Raw genomic sequence first — 17,218 nt, 5'->3', positions numbered from 1 at the left:
GTGCTGCCCTCTACAACAACAACATCTCCCACTCAGGTTGATGCAAGCTTTGCGTGAGCCTCCCTTGGTGACTGCGTCACCCCTCCTCTGCTCTCTCGGCCAATTGTCTTCAACACAAGTTTTCCTTTGTCCTTTTGCTGATGGCTTCAGTCCTCCTTGATCTGCAATCGCTCTGATACCATGTGAAAATTTATGAATCAAACAAGTCATAAATCCTACTACAGTAAATTGATTTGCATTACCTACTTGTGTTCTTCAGTTTAACAAGTTATTTTCATAATTCTTCAGAAAATATTAATGTAAATACACTACAGCCTACACCACCATATAGATTAAGTACTGAAAAATAAATGAGACAACCATACAAAGGACATTTATTTTTGGACTAAACGTCCCCCAAAAAACCCAATGCAGGAAAACCAGTGCAGCAGATATGAGGGTTTTTATTATTAACCAGATTTCTGAATACAACTAGGGTGCCAAATCCGGCTCACCCAACAGAGAATAAACCCGATAGAAGTACCTCTATCGGGATACAAATATTTAGGCGAATCCAACACTTGGATGAACAAACCCCACAGGTCACTGTGCTGTCCCCAGTGCTGGGCAACGATGGCTGCTCCAAGCTCTGTGCTGTAACTGCGCCACCTCCTCTAGGAGCTGCGTCACCCTCCTAGTGAGCCTTCTTGGCTCAGAAATCGATTCGCTGAATTGTTGTTCTCTCTGCCTCACAGAAACCCCAATGCTGCCTCTAAGTGACTATGTCAGCTCCTCTAGCCTCTATGTCACGTTTTTTGGAGTTGTGTTGTCTCTCTTGGGGCTGCTTTGCCTCTCTGCTATGTATTCTCGGCCTTGGACTGAAGTCCCTCTACCGAACTGCCTCTCTCTGCTAGAGATCTCCTCAATCGATTTTCCTCCTCAGAACTTTTCACTTCAGAAAATTGATTTTCTCTATCTCTTTGTGTGTCTTCTCCAACTGACCCCAAAACTCCATTTATACTTTTCTTGTTGAGAAATCAACGGCCAAGATTAAGTCTCTAATCGATGGCTATGATTAAATTAGACTTGATCCTCATCTCTTAGAAGCTTCTCACCCATATTTTCATTAATACCCATTAATATTTTAATTTTCCTAAGTTTAGACTTAAGAATCCCATTAAAAATATTAATTATTTTAATAAAATACAATTTGGGTGGAATTTCTCCAAATTATTTATGGGTGTTGGAGATCTCATGTGTTCTAGCCCCTCCATAAAATTTTGGAGTTAGAGGACATCCAATGCTACCCAAAAATTAACATTAAACTGAGTACTTGCCTAAGTAACTTGTGAACAAAGTTGGTTTAGTTAGTAAGTCAAACTTTGCTTCCATAGCAAGAATCTGTGCCATGTCATCTTTGCGTGAGCTCAACTCTTGCGCCAGAATGATATTACACACCAAAATGCTACTGCACCAGAATTTTCAATGAGAAAAAATTGGATGATGGCAGTTATGGCACTGCCACACTTGTGCCAATTCTGCGCTTGTGCTTTTCTACTCTGAACTTTTCCACAATTACAATCAGAGCTGTATGATTTTCCATTGTATTTTGCAACAATCTCTGTACAGATCCAAACCCAAATGTAAGGTATATGCATTCCTATTCAAAGTTTGAATTGTATGACGTATACTTACTAGCTGCGGTTTCAGATCTTTGTTTGGTAATTAATTTAAAATATACTTGTTTCACAAAGCCATAGTCCCATGGTATGTGAAGTACATTTACATGGAGAAATTGTTAAATTTTGGGGGAGCTTGGAGGGTATTTCTGAGAGAGGACAATCCATCAATAAGTTGGTTGTTGGGTGATTTATCCAAAATCAGGTTTTAGACACAAGTAAGTGTTTTGGGACCAAGAAAGAAATAATTTAATATTTTAAGGGTCAAAGAAGAGAAAACCCTAGATCTAGAAGGTTTCTTAAGTGACCCAAGGAAAAGTATTTAATGAGCCTAAAGTGAGGTTCATGAGCAGTCAAGTGCCAGAGAAGATGTAATCACTCTTGTGCTGAGAGAGCCCTAGGAGGCTGAAATACTCCTGGTCTAAGGAGGTCGAGTAGGGTTGGAAGGTGCCGAGATCTGCTGTAGATTTGGAGAGGGATGTGGTCCTAAATCTCCGTGGAAGGAGGGCCGAAAGGCTTGTATTAGAGCAGAGTTCCCTCAGATCCATGTGCAGGAGACATAACACAAGACTAAGGCTAAGAAGAGGGTGACCGCAGGCTGAAATAGGAGGCTGAGAGTTTCAAGCTACGTGACCAAGTGAACAAGAGTATGAGGAAGGGCACCGAGGGCAGAGCCAAAACAATATGGCAATCATCCTTATGTGAACAAGAGCTAGCTGCAGATCCTTAGAGAAGGCTGAGCTGGAAGAAGGACGAGTTTCTTGAAGTTCTAGCAGTTCGATCTAAGAAGGATTGATGTGTTATCTCTGTTCTGGGTTCTGTGCAAGACCAAGTGTAAAGAGGGCAACCGAGACTCTGTTTTGCTATAGAAAGGAGGGCCGAAGTCCTATAGTGGAGGCTGAGACTCATGTACATGCTACAGTAGGCCGGAATAGGTCCCAGTCCAGTCTAGGAGAACATTGAAAGGGCATCAGGTGGCACAATAAGGCTCTGGCACTAGGAAAAATCAGTTAAGGAGGGCTGAGACCCCTAAAATGTCTTGGAGTGAAAGTAACAAAGTGTGACAGAGATATATGAGTCTTGCGTTCAGTATTGGTTGGTTGCTAAGGACAGATCCAAGGTCTGCTAGGGCTATGGGAGTGATCCAAGTCCTATCTGAGACAAGGACTGAGGATATTCTGAGTATAGATCTTGAAGTCTGTTCACAAACGAAGTTGTGAAAAACATGCATTGAAGTTGATATATAGTAGTATTTGATGTGGCAAACTGTTAAACTCACATGGACAGCAAGACAATAGAAAGATAAATCAGTGAGTGCATTTTTTATTAACATCAGATGTACATTTATAATACAATGTTGTGACTCTTGGGTTTCAGATCCCAAGGTCTCTTGGACTGCTTTGTCCATTCAACTTCCACGCTAACCCATTAGGATTAGGTGTCCAACATTCCCCCCCTTAATCCGAAGGGTTATGTATGAGTCCAAGAAGAGAGCTGTAATACAAAATGTGCAAAAAATGCATGGCAGCACTAGGTTGAATGTGCTCTATGAAATGTTGGTATAAAAAAAGGGCGGTGGTTTAAGGATGACCACCAACACTGGAACGCTTAGTGCAGTTCCCGGAACTCTTCCAAAACTGGCAAGAAACTGAAGTTTTCTGCTAGAGGAAGTTTTCTCAATCTGTGATGGTTTAAGGATGACCAACAACTCTGGAATGCTTAATGCAATTCCTGAACTCTTCCAAAACTGGCAAGAAGCTGGAGTCTTCTGCTAGAGGAAGTGTTCTTAATCTGTGATGGTTTAAGGATGACCAACAACTCTGTTGGAACTCTTCCAAAACTGGCAAGAAGCTGGAGTCTTCTGCTAGAGGAAGTGTTCTCAATCTGTGATGGTTTAAGGATGACCAACAACTCTGCTGGAACTCTTCCAAAACTGGCAAGAAGCTGGAGTCTTCTGCTAGAGGAAGTCCCAGATTGCCAACTGAAGGCATGTTCAGGCATCTTGTCTCTGGCTACAACTCTGAAACTGGTGTGGCAGGTTGTGGCTCAGGCTCGCTTGATGTGACTTTGAAGCTTGTGGATGACCATCATTTCCCCCCCTGTCAGATACAAGGTGAGAAGATGGAGAAAACTCAACTGCAAGACTGTTTAATACTCTGGAACAAGTTCTAACATGCGTTTGGAATATCTTCTTGGCTGTTGATGCCCATTGCCAAGAAGCGATCCATCCAAGATGAATCTTTGTTCTTGCAGGACGTTTGTTTCTGAAGCATCTGTGTGAAGAATGGCTGGTTTTATGACAGTGCTTACATGGATGAAGATCAAAACAGTGATCTTTCAGATGGCCAACTCGGTCACAGTGTTGGCATTTCACGATCTGTTGTTTTTGTTGTTGTTGTTGTTGTGGAAGAGGGGCAAAATCTGGAACAGCTGAAGCTGAACTCTCATGAGGAGCAGGTGAACTGTCATAAATGAATCCAGCACTCTGAAACTGAATGGGCTTGGCATAGTCTGGAATATGAAAGGACAAGTCCTTGTCATAACCAAGACCAGTTTTGTGCTTGTTGTGGACAAGCTGTTCCCAAGGTCTGATGATGGGCTTGGGAAGTGCAGATTGAGTTTCTGCATCTGCATGTACAACTGCTGCTTTATTTGAATGAACAGTAACATTATTGACTTGCTGTTTATGGGAGTCTGCTTCATTGTTCTGAACAGAAACAGGTTCAGAATGATGACTCCACTGCTGTAATTCTTCCTGCTGTAGCTTTGTCTCAAGCTGCAAAAACTCAATATCTTCTTGTACATTATGCAAACAGGTTCTAATGTCAACAAGAGAAGCTTTGCTTATTCTTACTGTACCATGATCAGAGGAATGTATCAGAGTTTTTAAGAACTCCAATATTTCACCAATTTGAGTCATTTCTTGATATCTTTACTAAACAGAAAAATATATCTGGATGCAAAAATTCAGCAAATCTCTCTTTGAAAATTAGCCCAAGCAGAACAAAAGCTTCTTCCTTCCCTTCAAATTTACAAAATTAATAGGTTTTCTCTGTCAACAGCAAAACTCTTCGTATGGCAGCCAAAGTTTAACCCAGACCACTCTACCGAACAATACACGAATGGGTCACTAGAGATAAAGATAAGATCGCGCAGCAATGAGTGGAGTGGAAATAGAGATGGATCGCGCATATCAATTGCCTTCTTAAAAGAATCCCAAACTCATCCCACACATTCAATGCCAATAGCAATGCAGAGAAACACATTAAAAATTGTGTAACACCAACAGGCTTCGAGAGGCAGCGGAAACCTTCAACAATATGCCTCTGAAAATTGCACAGCCATTAAAATAAAATAGTACGAGATCTCTTAAAACTGGGTGCCCTCTTCAATATTATGTGAACTGTCAAATTTGGTGAATGCCTCTGAAAACTGAACATACATTAGTACGAGATCTGGTAAAACAGGTTGCCCTCTTCAATATTATTTGAATGAGAAGAAATTACAGCATAGACGAGAGGCGCCAAATACTTAGAAGGGGGCTTCCTTAGCTACTTCCTCAACTCCTCTCCGACCAAGACGAATGTATATGAGGACTTTGAGACAAGAAGGCGAGACAAAGGGTCTATCCGTTCAAGAAGCCCATAAAATATTGCACGAAATAAGACCACCTCGGATAAGCAAAGCAATATCGTCCACATCCTTAAATAAGGCCTCAAAATGGACTCACTGCCACAATTAATGTGCTAAGGTCAATTCACTGGCTCAGAGAAGGCTTTAGAATGAACTGGCGAGATCATACAGAATATGAAAATTTTGCTGCTGAATGTTCCCAAATATTGACGGTCCAGACGACCCGCCCATTGCAAGGCATAGCAATCCGCTTTCTTCGTCTGCAGTAAAAGCATTAGCAGCAGGCAGAACGAAATCCGCGCCCCCTTAAATAATGTACATATATAAATGCTGCAACATTACAGGAGTTTTCAATGTACATATATAAATGTCAGTCGCTGCACATTACAATAATGTATGCACGCATGTGCACATACTGTTCAGCACCACATTCACTAAAAAAAACAGCATCACAATTAGAACAAGAAGAAGGCCAGAAAGCTTTAAAATGCTAAGCCTACAAAACTCACGAACTCGGCCCTTATAAATCCACGAATTCGGCCCCTATAAACTTGGTCTCAGTGCTGAGCAGCGCGGCCCTCACAAACTCGGCCCTTTCATTTTGGCCATCTTCATTATGGGTTCCAAATCCATGCCCCAAAAGGTCAGATTGACGGTCGTAAGCGATGACATGGGCCTCGTCCCAACTGCTTCAATCCCAATAGCGCTCGATTTTCCCCAATCTGCTCAACTTCCAACAGAGTTGCCAGAAAACATTATCTTGGTTTGCATAATATGGGATTTTCTGGATCGCGAGAATGGAAATCGCACAACCGTGCAATTTATATGGAATTAAAAGTTCAATTGGTTTGAGATCATGCACCATTTAGACCATAATACATATGATTTCGAATTCCGCTGCTACGCCTTCTGTGTATTTTCCAATATTGATCGTCATTCTACTGATTACTTAACAGAACATGGTTTACCCACAGTTGTAATTACCAACGAACATTGTCTTGACAGCGGCCATCCGTCGATATGCCCAATTTGTCAGGAACGGTTAACCAATTTGGGAGACACCGTAGAAGAAATAGCAGAGCGGTTTATTCAGAATGAGCGAAGGACATTCAAAGGGACGGAATGGCAGTGTAATCCCTCAAACCCAAAAATTATTGAAAGAAAATTTCACTTGACGGCGGCACCAAAATGCAAGTAAACCATTTTAGAGCCGAAAGATTCTGGAAAACAAATCACACAGTTTAAACGCCTCGGACTCAGGCCATGGTAACGGCTCTCTGTCTGGAGATGCATTCAATTAGAAACGCATCAACGTTTATGCGCATTCAATATCAATCACTGAGAACAACGCACATTCATCAGCATAATTATGGATAGTGCGCAGTCTTCATGACACCTCTGTACAGATGACAGAGCGCAGCAGCGTCGGATAGAGAATAATGGCAGAGGAAATGGCATTCGATGCACAGGACGAGGAGCGTTATGTGTAGTGTTAACTAGGCAGGGTATTTTTCTATTTCAAGACGTGTCAGAGAATAATCACAGTGCTGTTATACCAGCGCTCCTACCACAGCGATGTTTACTTAAAAACGCATATGACAAAGGGCGCAGTCAATAAAATTGACAGATAGGCATCTCAGAATCGCTTGGACAGCGCTGGCAGGAGCAGCTACTGACATGCACATAACAGGCCACAGAAAAACAAGTGGCTCTGATACCATGTTAAACTCACATGGACAGCAAGACAATAGAAAGATAAATCAGTGAGTGCATTTTTTATTAACATCAGATGTACATTTATAATACAATGTTGTGACTCTTGGGTTTCAGATCCCAAGGTCTCTTGGACTGCTTTGTCCATTCAACTTCCACGCTAACCCATTAGGATTAGGTGTCCAACACAAACCCACTGTGAGTTGCTGGTATTTTGTGCCCCAAGTACAATGTTATCAGAGAAGCAAATCCATTGTTAGAGCGCAAACTTGTTGGGCCTAAGATCAGTGATTTTGGAGCAGCATAGATCACTGTAAAAAGGCTGAGTTGTGGAGCTGGTTGTGCAAGTGAATCTGGAGTAGCAGAAGACCTTGTGAGCAGCTGAAGGCAGAGGTATGGGAACAACAGTATTCTCTGCGAGTAGAGGAGGCAAAGGACTTGCCAGATATCAAGGACAACAAGTGCAGAAAGGGATGATCTAGATGGTCTACTTTAGCAAGTAAGCTATGTGGTTGTTCTTGTCTAGTTCTTTGTGGGCATATTGCAGATTTGATGTTGCAGATTACAAGCCATAGTTTTTATACTATGTATACTGCTTTTATCAGAGATCGAGGGCCATGATCCCAAGTACGAGAGCCCCATGATTCTTTTATTAATGAAGTAATAAAATAATTGAGTGTTGGGGCTCATATCTCTATGCACTAAATTGATTTCATTGCTGGAGATTTTCGTTGTGCGAAGTGCTAGTAGATTGAGGGTATTTCAGTGTGTTTGTGATCGTGTTTTAGACAGTCTTGATTTTGAAGTGCCAAGGAAAAATCGATATGGTATCGTGACAACTTTGAAGGCATGTGGATCATAGTGTGTGCAGGAAGCAAGTGCAGGTACAGGTACAAGTACCGGGTGTTCCAGTGAAGGTTGTGTAGACTTAGAGGGAGTCTACCCTGTGGAAGTTTGAGTCTTCACGATCAAGTGATTTCGAGAAGTTTTCAGCCCATGCAAGGACAGTCATGAACCATGCGAGATCATTCATGGTGGTGTAAGGAAAGTTGTAGATCCTGCGAGGACATGCAAGGATCACATTGGAAAAGTCATGTTGCATGCAAAAGTATTCATGCACTGTGCAATTCGAAACTAGGCCTAGTACAACGAAGTCGTGGCTCATACAAGATGGGTATGGCTACGCAAGGAAAGTCATGACTCATGCGAAGAGGTCATGAACATGCATGGAAAGTCATGGAGCTGGAAGCATGAAGGAAATATCTTCCTCACTAAAAGAGGAAGTGTTAAATTTTGGGTAGCATGGAAGGTATTTCCTAGAGAGGACAACCCATCAATAAGTTGTTTATTGGGTGATTTACCCAAAATGGGGTTTTGGATCCAAGTAAGGGGTTTGGGACCAAGAAAGAAATAATTTAATATTCTAATGGTGAAAGAAGTGAAAACCTTAGATCTAGAAGGTTTCCTAAGTGACCCAAGGAAAATTATTTAATGAGCCTAAGGTGAGGTTCATGAGCAGTCAAGTGCAAGAGAAGTAATCGTTCTTCTGTTGAGATAGTCCCAGGAGGCTGAAATACTCCTGGTCTAAGGAGGTCAAGTAGGGCTGGAAGGTGCTGAGTTCTATTGTAACTTTGGAGAGGGCCATGATCCTAAATCTTTGTGGAAGGAGGGCCAAAAAGCTAGTATTAGGTCTGAGTTCCCTTAGATCCATGTGCAGGAGACAAAACACAAGACTGAGGCTAAGAAGATGGTGACTGCAGGTTGAAATAGGAGGTTGAGGCCCGAAATATGCAGGCCAGGGGTTCCAAGCTACTTGACCAAGTGAGCAAGAGTATGAGGAAGGGCACCGAGGGCAGAGCCAAAACAATATGGCAAACATCCTTATGTGAACAAGAGCTCGCGGTAAATGCTTAGAGAAGGCCGAGCTGGAAGGAGGACGAGTTTCTTGAAGTCTGAGCAGTTTGATCCAAGAAGGATTGACATGTTATCTTTGTTCTGGGTTCTGTGCAAGACCAAGTGTGAAAGAGGGCAGCTGAGACTCTGTTTTGCTTAGGAAAGGAGGGCCGAAGTCCTGTAGTGGAGGCTGAGACTCTTGTACATGCTACAACAGGCTGAATAGGACTCAGTCCAGTCTAGGAGAGGGCCGAAAGGGCTTTGGATGGCACAGTAAATTTCCAGCAGTAAGCATAATTGGTTAAGGAGGGCTGAGACCCATGAAATGTCTTGGAGCGAAAGGATCAAAGTGTGACAGAGATATATGAGGCTTGCATTCAGTGTTGGTTGGTTGCTAAGGACAGATCCAAGGTCTGCTAGGGCTATGGGAGTGATCCAAGTCCTGGATCTGAGAGAAGGACTGTGAGGAGACTCTGAGTATAGATCTCGAAATCTTTTCATGAACAAAGTTGTGAACAACATGCATTGAAGCTGATATACAGTGGTATATGATGCGGCAAACCCACTGTGAGTTGCTGGTATTTTGTGCCCTAAGTACAGTGATATTGGAGAAGCAAATCCACTGTTAGAAGGAAGACTTGTTGGGCCAAAAATCAGTGACTTTGGAGCAGCATAGATCACTGTAAGAAGGCTGAGCTGTGGAGCTGGTTGTGCAAGTGAATCTGGAGCAGCAGAAGATCTTGTGAGCAGCTGAAAGCAGAGGTATTGGAGCAGCATTATTCTCTACGAGTAGAGGAGGCAAAGGACCTGCCAGATTTCAAGGACAACAAGTGCAGAAGTGGTTGTTCTTGTATAGTTCCATGTGGGCAGATTGCAAATCTGTTGTTGCAGACTGCAAGCCCTAGTTTGTATACTATGTATACTGTTTGTATCAGAGATCGAGTCCCACAATCCCTGTTACCGGAGCCCCATGATTCTTTTATTAATAGGTAATAAATTAATCGAGCATTGGGCTCATATATCTGTGCACTAAATTGATTTCACTGCTGAAGGTTTCTGGTGTAAAGTGCTAGTAGGTTTTGGGTATTTCTGTGTGTCTGTGATCGTGTTTTAGACATAGACCTGATTCTAAGTGCCAAGGAAAAATCAACAGAAATCAGTATAGAAGCTTTATGTTGTAAGATCACTTGTAAGTTGTACTGCTTGGCAATTTCTGATTCATATCATAAACAGTTACCAAAAACATACACACCTTGCTCCATCTCCATTTTTTAGTTTCAATTTTTAGTATTTCCATATGTGTGATCTTATGACAGGTCTTACTTTTAGAAAGGGAAAGTTCAGTTAAGCGTTGCTGATTTTATGCCTCGTTTGCAGGATGGTGGCATCATAGCTATTTTTGATGGATCAACTGATAAGAAGGATGATGATGGTATTACTGATTTTTGTTTTTGTTTTTGTTTTTGATAGTAGTTTCAAAACAACATCCTTTGTTTTTATTGATAAATTTCAAAGGAATAATGCACCTTTTGTTTGTAGGTAGCTGCAGTTTTAAGCCTCCAGAACAACCAGAAGCTGTAAGAACACAAAAAAAGCTATGTAATGCGGTAAAGAAATTATCAGGCGTCCGAAATGTGGGAAGAAGGTAAACAAACATTGAATCTTTGGAGGTTTTTATTAAAGGATGAGAAGGCTGGCCCTTGCTTGTTAACTGAGGGCTCTTCAAGAAAATCAATACTTTGGTCTCCTTATAGTTCATTTTTAATGCCTGTTCATATATAATCATAGATTCTAATACAGATAAGCTTTGATGCACGGCTAATATTCGCAGAAATCCTTGAAAGTTGTATATACTAAAATTCTGAGAAGCTTTTGACAACTTGATATGAAAGTTTGTCATTTGCAACAGTCAGGTTCCAAACACATGCTTACATTAGTCTCTGGGTAACGTTTAAGAGCCAGTCTCTGTGAATTAACAGTGCTCGATTGAATTTCTTCTTTTGTTTATCTAAGCAAGCAGTTTGTATTATTTAACAAAAAAGCAATCCTTATAGGAAAACCTCAGTAAAGTGACTATTTTCTTTTCCATCGACGTATATTTTTCCAATTCTATGCAGTTCTATAAACATTCAATTTTTTATGATGAACGGTGAAGTGGAAATAGCGTAACTCGAGGCCTCATGGAATAACTAGGTTTGAGGTTAGTTATGTATGAAGCCAGTTTATTAACCCAGTTTTATCCATTGCATGTTTCCACTGGCAGATATAAATTCTGAATAGGAACTCAGTACAAACTGAAAATTTATTTGAAAATTCTTCTTGGCTGCTTTGATTTTTGTGTTTCCCTGCGTTCCATGTCACTTTTCTGCACATTATGGTATTTATTGTGCAGCAGTGATTTTTTATTGTATTCATTATATATCAATAATAAGATTATGCTTTTATTGAAGGGAGAGCATCTAAAGTTAAAAGGCAAAGCAAAAATAATTTCTGCATGATTTAGCTGTGTTCTGCATTCTGCCTAGAGTAGAACATATGGTCAGCTGAATATAAAACTAGAGATTTCTCATTCTTGAGTAAAGAGGGATGATGTATTTGAAATTCCTTATAAACGTCAGATCAAATCTCTGATATTAATTGACGTGTTTGGGTAATTCCTTTGAATTCTATTCCTCGTTGATGATTTCGATATTACTTTGGGAAGATATCTTTACTAGGCCCATCCATTTCCTGCAAATGTTTATCAAAGTTATATTGATGTTTTGGAGGCATTTCTTTTCTACTATAATGTAGGAAATGTTGATTGGGTCCGCACGAAGGGGAGCTTCAATTGTTTACTGTTGATCTACGATGGTCTGTATCCTAATGTTATTGCACATTGTAGCAACACTAACGAAAATGTGAAGAAGTAGTCTTTTTGCCAAACTGAATAAAATGAATATATTTTTAAGCAACTCTAAAAACCATTGCTAACGAAATTAAAATGATAGTAATATAGCTGATGGCATTTTTTGATGCACCTACAACCACATAATACACTTAATTCAAAATCAATCTACTCAAATTTGTTGGATCTATGTGTCTGTCAATTGAATCTAATGAGTAGGGCCTATGGTTGAATTTTCCCATCGCACTCAAGCTTGCAACTTTCCCATGCACTTCTCATCACATCGGAAAATTGTTTGTGTGTCCGATTTTTTAACTTTATGGATTAATTAATGATAATTTTCTCCATGCACCTCTCATCAGATCTGAGAAAGTGTGCTTTTTGATGCTCGTAGTTTGTGATTTGTTTGATACGATTGTTCCACATTGATACACATATTTCTTTGAACTATCCATATCATACATTTGACATATGTTTTTCATTGATTTGAATGTACTTTAAGGTTGATTTCCATGTATATATAAAATACTCGCATTTGATTTGAATGTACTTTAAGGTTGATTTCCATGTATATATAAAATACTCGCTTTTTTTTATCTGGTGTGTTTTCCTTTCTGAACCTTATCTGGTGTGTTTTCCTTTCTGAACCTTAAGAATTTGTCTAAATGATTTTTCCATTCTAAACCTTCACAATTTGTCGAATGATTTCTAATAAAGTTATCTATAGATATTTAGAAAAGTTATCCTTAGAGAAGTTTGCATGGTTGATTGCATTCTATCAAACGAGTATGTGAGGTGAATGTTTCTGGCTCATGAGATAATATAAATAGTAATTAGCGGCTGGGGCGGATGGCTTTCGCTCCCCCCAGCCGCGATCGAATCCTGCGGCGGATGATTGTGGACCCCGCGTATCTGCTGGCTTCAGCCTACCACTGCTAAAATATTCTGCGTTGGTTATCTGCTGGCTTCGGCCTATGATTTGTAACGGCTATGCCGTAATATTCTGAATTCTGCTGGCTTCGGCCATATGTTGTAAATATCTGCTGGCCTAGGCCATATGTTGATTTTCCCTTTGAAAAAAAAAATGGGTTTTCATACTGGTTGGTTGGTTGGAGTGCTAATTTTGAATAGGATGAAAAATATTATTTCTAAGACTTTTGTGATTGATATTATTGTATGTAGACTCTTTTGGATAAATTGCAATTAGATGAACGCTGGTGCACTAGTGTGGTCCGTTATTATGAACAAATATTTTGATAGTGGATCACATTAATTTGGTTGAAATTATTTTTCATAATTAATTGTGATTTATTCAGAAAACTATACATAAATAAGAATGTGTTTGGCCCTTAACAACCCTCACATTTCATGTTTTACTTTCTTTGTTTTGACTTGGTTATTTTTCTTTCTCGAACTCTGCACTTCAGTTGACTTGCTTTCCTTCATCCCTTGAACTTTATTCCTCATTGTGTTTTAGTTTTTCATTCATTATTTTCTTGATTTTCTTTTTGTTTGAACTCTTTCTGCCCATGCTTTCTAGATTAGGCCTGACCTTCTTATCAGGGCCACTTGTTAAACTCTTTGAAGTTCGTTTTCCAATCCCAAAATTAGTCTGATTGCTGCTAAATTAGGATCTGTGGTTATTTATTTTTAAGCAGTTTTTTTTTGAACTTTTTCGAATTCAAGTTCGAGCCTTTTTTCTGGAATTTTTATTTGAAATTTTTGCTTTAACTTAAACTTTTCTTTTAATTTTTCTTTAGAGTCTTTGGTTCTTTTTAGAATTTGAATTCTAACTCTTTCTTTTCTTTTACTTACTTTTTGAAAATTTTTGTGTCTCCCCTTTCACTTTCCAAATTGCCCCAATTTCTAGAACTAAGCCTTTTTTTCTTTAATTAGTTCATTAGTCCCGTAATTTGGAAATCATACATGATTGTTAAATCTAGGCCTCTTATCACCTTTTTTTTTGCCTTTGAACTTTCCCTTGGACTTTTATTTGAACTGTTAAATATTTCAAAGCTTGCCCTTTGTTTAGACTTTGAAACTTCTTTTCAAATTCTCAATTTTTCCTTGGACTCTGTGATCCATTTGATTTGGTAATCAACCTTGATTGCTAAATTGGGGTCTTCATCCACTGACTTTGGTGTGGGTGGATTTTGATTTTCATATTGACCTCGATCTCCAAATCAAGCTCATTTAATCTTTTCAAACCATTCAAAGGTTTTCCTTTTTGTTTGTGTTTCATTTGAGTGCTTCTTAATTTTTTATTTGAGTTTTTTTTTCCTTTCATTTTTTTATTCAAACTTTTTCAATTTAGCTAAGTGATAACCTTTTCCAAAATGCAATCATCAACCTTGATTTTCAAAACTGGCCACCTCTTTTTCACTTGTTAGTTGTTTTGCCTCAATTTGGAAATTGATCCAAATTTTCAAATTTGGAACTTATTGTCACCATTTAAATTTTACAATTATCGACTGTCTTTCATGTTTTTTGTTCTGTTTATCTTCCTTTTAATCTTTGTATGTTATCTTCCAAAGCTATATTTCTCTTTTCAGTCCAAACCTCAGGTTCTTCATTCATTCATCAAAGTGCTTCAACATTAACTTCATTCAATGATTGGATTGACTTCAAATTCAGGCCTTCTCTTTACAAATGAGAGTGAGACATGATCTCAATTTGTATATTGGCCTTGATTTTAGAATTGGCCTTGTTTCCCAAAGCTCCTTGTTTGTATCGTGAAACCTAATTACGACCTTTGAATTTTGCTCATGAACTTGAGGCCTTGTACATAAAAAATATTTTGAAGTTGATTATAATCATATCTACTCCACACAAACCCATGATCCCATTTAGACATTGGTTTCGATCACCAAATCAAGGCTCTCAAATCCTAATTAATGTTTGCTTTAAACCTTGCTCTTGAATTTAAAAAAAGTGATCCAATATTCATTATAGCTAGAATTAATTTGTAATACCAAAAGTAGGTTTTGTTAGATGCAATTGACGTAATGTTGAAAGTTGAACGTGCGGCTTGTGTTTTATACACTAACATGCAAATAATATACAATGATTGTAAAGTGAGTTGAATGGCGAAGAAAAGATTCTGATAGTTAAATAAAATGACATTCAAATTGAGAAATGGAATTGAAACAACCAAGTGGCACAAGAGCAAAAAAGATTTGAACAATCAAGAAAAGATGCGAATTGTTGAGTGGCACATGAGGTTGTTGAATGAAGAAATTGAACAACTAAGAAAAGAATTAGATAACCAAGTGGAGAAATCAATACTATTAACTTCCATCTCTTTCTCTTTCGTTTGTACAAATAAGTTAAAACCAATTCGAGAATTGGTTTTGTGCTATTACATTTTTTTAGCTTTTTATATGAGATGTTAGTGAGGAGAAATTAGTGTTTTGTTTGTAGCAGTTTTGTAGACTTTTTTGGATAATTAATGAATGAGAAGCCATTAATGGCTAAGCCATTTGGAAATTGATTTCAGTTTTGAAAGTTGTGATATTTGAAATGGTGTATTTTCTTTTACATTGTAATTTTTTTCGCATATGATGAACTTGGTTTTTTTTGTTTTTTAAATATGGTTCATGGTTCATGGAGATTTGTGATTGCGACCTCCACTCGAAATATTTGTACTGTTTGTACTGGGCAGATCCACCTGAAGGGATTACTTCTTGCTGTCACAGAGCTTGACCCTGAGAGTGTTGAGAGAATTGATCATATGACCTCTCAATAACACGTGCTTTTACGACTGAGACTTGACCAACTAAACTAACCATCGACCAACTAAACTAACCCTCGGGGCTATCTTGTTTTATTTGGTTTATCTCACAAATTATTTGTTTATAGCTTTAAGCATATTATTGTGGTTATTTGTTCATTATTGAGCTTTTCTAAGATGCATTGGTTATTTAAATTTCAGTTTTTATTTTCTTACTATCTTTTTACTCAAAATAATAAAACAACAATAAATAATATATTTGCACTATGTTTATCTCATTAGTTTTGTTAATTGAGCATAGCATTATTTTGCACTTCACATATTAAAACATTTGCATTTTATTTATTGTAATAAAAAGTATTTAAATGTAAACTAAGTCATAATATAGAAAAATATTCAAAACCATTTGCTAAGAAAATGTTGTTTCATTAAAACCATCTATGATATGGTTTTACTTCGAGAAAAAAAAGAAAAAAAAAAGGCCAAAAAAAGAAATTAACTTACCCCTAATTGTTGAGCACAAAAAACAAGTGAAAGTACACATAATTATAGATTTTTAATTAAAATATTTTTTTAGTTGTGTAATTTATGTTTGACATAGCATAATTTGCCTTTATCAACAAAATGCTATTACTTAAAATAGTAAGTTAAAAAGAATAAAAATAAAATAATCTATGAGGTGATTTTACTTAAAAAAAAATTAACCACAAAAATTAAATGAACTTGCACATAATTACATATTTTTAATAAAAAAAATTATATTTAGTTGTTTGATTTATGTTTATTTTTATATCTGGTAATAATTTGTTAATGAAAAAAATGTTTTGTTTAATTTTTTACTATAAAATATATAAAAAATAAAAATAAAAATAAATATTTATAAGAATTTGTTGGAAATTTTAATAGATGAGAAATACTTGCTTTATACATGTATATAATTTTTTTTTAAATAAATAGATATTAGATTTTGATAGAAAATGAGAGATGAGGAGACAATGATTGTGCACACAACAAATCACACTCACTATATTTTATTGATCTCAATGGTTACATATTTATAATATCTAGATCAATCACAATTACACATCTAGATAGGTATTAGAACTCACACACAGTAAACTAACTACTTCTAGATTGACACCTAGGGACTCAATGACAACTCACACATGACATGGAAGCATTACTTCCAAAACCCTCCCTTAATGCTTAAATGTAGAAAATATAAAAAACCCACAATTCAACAATAAATAAATCTTCGTCATATTTGTCTGATATGGTCATCACTAACACTCATATTCATTCTGAAATCTCAAGGTTTCAACTTTTTTCTTCACCACTTTTTCGAGCTTCCCACTTTATCCATTTAAGACATAACCGCTTCAGACCATTGTTGACATGCTTTGCATAATTGATGCTTCTCAACCTCTTTGAGCACAACTAGTCAGTGTCGATATTGAACCATCCTATGGAGATGCCACCATTGGTTGAATATATGGCCTTCCACAATATTCACCAGTTATCCAGGATAACATTTTGGGTACAAAATGTCTTTAGCAGACAATTATACAACTTGACTTTATAAAATAACCTGTACTGACGTTGTCGGAGCACGACGGGTCACATTAGCTTGACCTTATTAGGAAGTCCCTGTGACTAATGCTCATGACAAGTTACATTCCCGGAGACAAGTCACGCTAGCTTGAC

The 17,218-nt window shown here is 37.9% G+C and overlaps 1 protein-coding gene across 2 annotated transcripts in view; it reads left to right on the top strand.

Annotated features, from left to right (window-relative positions):
• Nucleotides 1-10,926, top strand: part of LOC149203777 (uncharacterized) — a 103,545-nt gene extending 92,619 nt beyond the window's left edge. Inside the window, exons 8-9 of one of the 2 annotated variants that reach the window (XR_016253968.1) lie at nt 10,275-10,329; nt 10,437-10,521. Coding sequence is in view for 1 of the 2 variants with exons in the window: in XM_089403550.1 (XP_089259676.1) it covers nt 10,275-10,329; nt 10,437-10,546 (165 nt within the window). In the remaining variant the exon portion in view is untranslated. Of the gene's footprint in view, nt 1-10,274; nt 10,330-10,436 lie in introns of both variants that reach the window. The other variant, XM_089403550.1, reaches the window with a different exon arrangement.
• The last annotated feature ends 6,292 nt before the right edge of the window (nt 10,927-17,218 follow it).

Source organism: Pinus tabuliformis, chromosome 2_1 (genome assembly GCF_031772625.1).
Source record: "Pinus tabuliformis cultivar Carrire ecotype Pingquan chromosome 2_1, CPIR1, whole genome shotgun sequence".
Taxonomy (NCBI): domain Eukaryota; kingdom Viridiplantae; phylum Streptophyta; class Pinopsida; order Pinales; family Pinaceae; genus Pinus; species Pinus tabuliformis.
Note: the sequence above shows the minus strand (reverse complement) of the source record. Positions and strands in the feature narration are given on the sequence as shown.